General features: G+C 45.3%; 1 protein-coding gene across 2 annotated transcripts; it reads left to right on the forward strand.

Annotated features, from left to right (window-relative positions):
• The first annotated feature begins 3135 nt into the window (after positions 1–3135).
• LOC146042841 (uncharacterized) lies at positions 3136–5954 on the forward strand. Of its 2 annotated transcripts, none has more exons than XM_083163098.1 (5): positions 3136–3356; positions 4729–4809; positions 5148–5211; positions 5301–5407; positions 5636–5954. In XM_083163098.1, the coding sequence occupies exons 1-5, from the start codon at positions 3291–3293 to the stop codon at positions 5702–5704; spliced, it is 387 nt and encodes a 128-aa protein (XP_083019224.1). In that variant the 5' UTR covers positions 3136–3290; the 3' UTR covers positions 5705–5954. The 2 variants fall into 2 exon arrangements, with proteins under 2 accessions (XP_083019224.1, XP_083019225.1); XM_083163099.1 differs by having other exon boundaries at positions 5304–5407.
• Positions 5955–6334: the final 380 nt, after the last annotated feature.

Genomic DNA, 6334 nt, shown 5'->3' on the forward strand with positions numbered 1-6334 from the left:
CGGATCGCAGTGCATGCACACTGCATGCACTAGGCATGCGATCCGATCCGATGTGTGCTGTTTAAGCACACAACGGATCCAATTAATGGACCGTGTATGGGGGGGCATTAGATGGACAAAACCATGTGCACTGCAGGTGAGGTGTAAAACCCCACCCAAATCTAATTATCTCTGCACAAGTAACACCTGCCTCACCTGCAGTGCACATGGTTTTGTCCATCTAAGAAATATTTTGTCAGAAAGAGTGAACTAGAATAAGGGCCTCAGTTCCTGCTGGAGCCTGCTGAAAAATAGCCCTGGTTAGACTTATCTTACAGGCAAGTTGGACATGATTTACCTTGAGCTCCCCCCTTCAGCTCCCCGGAGGGCTCACACTGGATATGGTACTTGATATGCCATTTATTACCTGCTATAAATCACATCAGATTTATTGCATTTAAAGGGACTCCCAGGGAGTTGCAGTGCAGTAGGGGAGTACAATAGAAGTCAGATGCGCTACATTCCAGGTGCTAAAAATCACCTGCAATATGCCTCTGATGGCTGCACATATGAGGTATCTGATGTTCAGCACGTCTGACCTCTGAGCCGATGCGCACTGGACCGCACATCGGGTCAAAGAAGATGTCAAATACATGCGATTAGGCTCGATTTCTCTGCCCAATCCATCAGAATCAAGTGAAATTGGGCCAAATCGCACTAGTGTATGGGCACCTTAGTGAGACCTAACCATCTGTGACATTTCACTATTTTAAGTGAGGTGCATATGCTATACCACTATACCATTTCATACAAGTAAGGATCTTAAGATAATTGCTACTTCACAGTCACAAATTACAGCTTTTCAGTGAATGAAATTTGCGTTCACCGGACAAATTATGAATATGGACAGATGTCTTATTGTCTTGCGCATGATCTGACCACTGTTCACTAGGAACACTTGTGGACGCTATTAGCATGTTTTACACGAGTAAACGAGTTTACACAAGTTTTACACATGAGTTTGGTTTAATAAACCCTATACAAAGTTGTATTTAATATGTAGTTTTCAACCAATGAATGCAGCTGTGGTTTAACTTACCATACCACAGAGATGATTTGCAACAAATGGCAAGAAACATACAGTAAAAAAATAATTTATGTGCATCTACAGCAGAAATCTAGATTGTATATCTCTATAGGCTTTATTTGCATTTTATAACAGTGACTTTCTTTATTATAAAAATTACATGTGCCAAATGACTGTACATAAATATAAATATATAGCTAGAACAAGAAACACTAGAGTGCGCTTATGTTAAATCCACCACCATTCACTCCAAAATGACAAATGATATACATTTATCTCCAAGCAATTTGCAAAGATTTTAATAAAAATACAGATTAAAAAAACATAAAATATTGTTCTCAATCATTTGGTACAGTTTGAAATGGTCCAACAAACAGTAAACACAACCCAATGCGTTTCGTCCTAATGACTTCCTCAGGGGCAATGTTCGAATACTTCTTCACAAGTGAACGCAGATATTTTCTATCCACTATAGGCAAGTCATCTTTTATTCTGAATAGGCTTGGAAGGCCTTTCTAGACATCCTTTAGTTAAAGACCATTCAATTTGTATGAGAATTTCGGAAAAAATGGACAAGTCTGGAAGGAGACCACAATTGATGGGAGACCACAATAAATTGGTCTTTCACAAATACACCTCTTTGGATAAGAGCTCAGCGTGTGGCGTGTGGCTGCACATCAGTAGCCTGAGAAGGATCCACACGCTGAGCTCTTATCCAAAGATAAGATCTTATCCAAAGATAAGATCATTTTCAGCCCAGTGATTTTCCCCATCATCGTTGTCAATACACGCTGGGAAAAATCGGCCAGTGTTTTTTTCTCATTTATGTATTTTTAGCCACTGGAGAATCCTTGCAGCACCATATAAATAAAGGACAATAATAAAAAAAGAAAAATGTATAAGAAAAACGTTAACTTTAGCGGAGAGAGCGAGAAACGGGTCAAACAGGGACAAAGGCATAAAACTTTTTTTTCCTTTTTATCCGAAATTGCCATCAGTCTATTTTCATGAACAGGTCTGACAGGTAATTAGCAGTAAAATTACCTGGATGAATGTTATTATTATTAGAATCCTGGTGTTAGCGATTGGTACTGCACCTATAGCACCAGTACAAACACACAGGAAGAACTTCAGACATCGGGATCACATAAGACTGCAGCAGGTTGCAGTTGCGCTATATAGACTGCTGGGATCATGAATGGACAATGCAACAAGTGCAGACAGACACGGACAACAATAGTCCGCGTTGTAAGTGTAGCAGAGTGATCACTATATGGGGAAGTACACTACAGTGTATCCATTCCCTGGATGGAACTAGAAGGCAGTCACATCGTCTTTCTGCAGCAGGAGGGATCTATTAACTATAGAAAGTGCACAGAAACACACATACTGTACATTAGCACTTATACACAGAACATGACAATAACATGCAGTACATAACACACATACATACCAATCACACACAGAACATAGCAATTATACCCAGCACATGGCAATAACACACAGGACATAGCAATAACACACAGGACATAGCAATAATACACAACTGAAACACAATGCATGCTATAATAAGGAACATGCCATATATGAAGCATTGCTTTCTGCAGCGCACAAGTCAGCCCCGGAAACATTAGCTTATAAACTCATTTACTCCCAAAAATCAACCCCCCCTGTCGCACACACATTGCTGCCCCCCTCCTACTAGTCCAACCACACTGCCAGCTCCACTGGCCAATGGGGGACGTTACACAGTACGGTACCAGCCAGTAACAATCCTCTGTATAACAAAGGGGGCCCGGTCTGTGCCACTCAGCGCGGCCTCCCCGCCAGCCAATAGCGGCCGGGGAGCATCTGCTCGACTCAACAGGCTCATTAGCATACCGGGCGGGGACTTATCATGCGTGCAGCCAATAGCAGGGAGGGAACCGTAGCCACTGTACGGGGGCCGGCTGATGTCTGATAATAGACAGGTGGTAGAGCGAACCAGATGCGAGCCCCGGCGCGGCGCCGGCCAGTAGCAATGCTCAATTGCTCCAGATCCCGCCCAGCCGTAGTTCGTATTTAATTGTCGGCTTGTGGCGAAGTTGTATCATTCCAGTCAGGCAGCAGCCCGCGCACCTCGGTCTTCCATCTCCCTCCTCCTCCTGCGCGCAAGTCGCTGCCGCTTCCCCAACGGGTTCTTATTCTCTTCGTAAATCGCCGAAGCTTCCAGCCTTCAAGGAACATGGCAGACGCCGCCGCTGACACCACCACCACTACCCCCGTCGCCACTGAGGTGCCCGTAACCAAGGTAAGCACCCGCCACCGCCGCCGGAGTGCGCTGCTGTCACCGTCCCCTATTGTTCCCGGTGGGTTTCTTTGTTGTCCTTCATCAGCACGCGGTTTGGACGACAGCGCTCCGTTCTCCTCCGCGGACCATCATATCACCTGTCAGCGGCGCGGTGCCGGGGGATGCTGGTCGCAGGTGATCGCTGCTATTTAAGTGGCGTTTTGCCGATAAATTCCGCCGGTCCCCGGGTGACGCCGGGCGGTCGGGTCGGCAGTTCGGGACTGAGGCGCGAGTCACCGGGACTTTATCTTGCCTCAGATTATTGGGTTCCCGACTTCTATTTATTTCCCCCGTGTACTTACCTGGCGCCCCCAGCTCATGTGCCCCCCTCACCTCCGCTCTATACAGCGGTGCCCGGCGCCCTGTCCTACCAGCCCCGGGGGCTACTGCGGGATGCCGGCGCAGCAGGGCACGCTGAACCCCCCCGTGGAAAGTTATCTCCGTCCTCAGGACCGTGTGCGCGGCCGCGGAGATCGATGCTGTCGGGCTATTGTATATCTCCTGCCGGCCAGGACACCGCTGTCACCTCCCGTGCTGCTGCTCCCGCTGGGGTGGTGGTGTCATGTGTGTAGTGGGGTTTTTGTTTGTGTTTTTTTTTTTTTCTTCTTGTATCTCTCCCTGTCTATTTCTGAGAGACTCGGGCGAGCGCAGAGTTCAAACGCTTCGGGGAATCGGCGGGAAGGGGGGCGGGGGGTTACGCGCGCTCGCGCCTGGTCCCTTGAGAGGAAAGCGCGGGAGAGTGAGAGGAGGCGGGGCCTGTGGGCGCGGGCACCCGCCGCGCACACTCCGCCCTCCGGCTGGGCGCGAGGCACACGGTCTTTGTCCTCCGCGTTCGCGCGCTTAGGTGACGCGCCTGCGGCAGATGCTCGGCTTGTGTGGGTTTTTTTATTTTTTTGTGGACCCTCTCGCGCGCACGCCCCCTCCCACCCACCTCATTATTGGGGAATTGAGCATTGCAATAAGTTTGTGTTAAAGACAATACAGCAAGGTCCTGCTATATATAAATTATTTAGTTTCTTCTATATTGTAACATTTTGTTGAACTTTACAATCGGGCGTGTATATGTGTGATTGCGATATATATCTATCTATATCTCTATCTATCCATCAGAAAGCATCCTGTTCCACTATTTATGTAGGTGGGAAGCCTGCCAGCAATGAGCCATGGTGCTGGGTCTGTCTGTCAGCGAGATATTGCTAAGGGGTTGGTGCTATAAATACAATGCTCTCTCCTAGGGGAATAAAGCCATTTATTTTTCCTGTTACAAGGATTTATTTGTAAGATGAAACCCAACACCTTGTATTAAGTGTTCCATGTCTTGCTGCTCTTACAGGACCTTAAAGAGAAGAAAGAAGTTGTAGAGGAACCAGAGAAGAAGGAGAATGGAAGTAAAGATGCTCCCTCCAATGGAACTGTAAGTGGGGTTTCTTGTCTCTGAGTACTGTCCTAATTGCAGGCTTGGGAAACCTGGCCTAATAGATGTTTATGTACTTTTATTTATTTTCACGCCAAAAGCATTCTGGGACTTGTTCAACAGGGGCTGGAGGTCTGCGTGATGCTGGAGGAGTAAATTCTTTGTGTATACTTAGGAGTATAGGTGACCAGTTCTGCCTTACCAAATGCACTATATAGACCCAGCATACTCTGGGGGGAGCATTTTAGTATGATGAATCAGGATAGATGTGCTCGTTAGGCGATATGAGGTCAGGGTTGTTTGAGTCTGAAAATACATTTTACGTTTTCTTTTTACAGGAGGAGAATGGAGCAGATCACAGTGAAGAGAACACAGAGGATCCAGAGGAGGAGGAAGATGAAGGTAAGACTTGCGTATTTCTGTGAGATGATAGATTTTACCTCACAACTTTCTGCCTATGAATATTTGTTGATTGGTTTTGTTTTGTTCAGTAGAGAGTGAGGGTGATGGCAAAGAGGAAGAGGAGGAGGGTGAAGGAGATGACACTGAATCAGATGTAAAACCTGTAAAACGCCCAGCAGATGAAGAAGTGAGCAAAGTAAGTTCTTGATGATCTGCAGACTCCATTATTTAAGCCTGCTTAGGTTGTGGTAACCATGATCTATAGCTTACACGGTACACGTTGACAGCAAACATCGGCAGCAGCCAGTAAATGGACTGCGTTCTCAAGACTTTGGCGTACAAAAAAATGTCTTCTCCGAGGCAGTGTTTGCATTGGAAACACTTTGAAAGGCCTTTGATACTAAAAGCCTTATTTACTTTGCAGGAGGAAACCGACACTAAAAAACAGAAGACAGAAAATGGCGATTCCACAGAAGCGAAAGAGTCTGCCTAATTCCCTCCTATCTCCCCCTTTCCAGACATTTTATAGCTTAAGTGACATGGTTGAATTTAAATTGTAGAGAACGTGCTTTATATCTGTACATTTTACAGAATGAATTTTTATATACTGTAAACCCACATGCACTAGAGACCTGTAACATCACACAGCCAAGATAGCTAAGGTTTTTTGTAAAATGTTATTTATTGGTGCTTGTTTGTACTGGTTGACTGCTACAATAAAAGATCTTAACTTTTTGTTTTAAGTGGTGGTATAGCTTTGCTTTTTGTACATCTTTGAAGCACATGTCTTTCATATTAGTACGGCCATGTGTATTCTTGAGTGAAGCTGCCTTCCTGTAATATAATGGTGTTAGGATAGAAAGTTAATATGCAATAAAGGCCAAAGATATGGGTCTTCTATAGCCAGAAGGGAAACCTGGGGCATTCTGTATAGATCTTTGGATTCCATTTTGTTGCTGTTCGGTATATAGTTGTGGTGCGAGCAAAGTTTGGAAATTGCAAGGTTCGACATGTAAATTTCTCTGTATCCTAATGTGCTATCAAAGTGTGTATGGCAGAGATTTCTGAGGCATAGATGCTAGTCTACATACCATTTACGACTAGGATATAAAACTGTATACCT

Source organism: Crinia signifera, chromosome 19, assembly GCF_055691185.1.
Source record: "Crinia signifera chromosome 19, ASM5569118v1, whole genome shotgun sequence".
Taxonomy (NCBI): domain Eukaryota; kingdom Metazoa; phylum Chordata; class Amphibia; order Anura; family Myobatrachidae; genus Crinia; species Crinia signifera.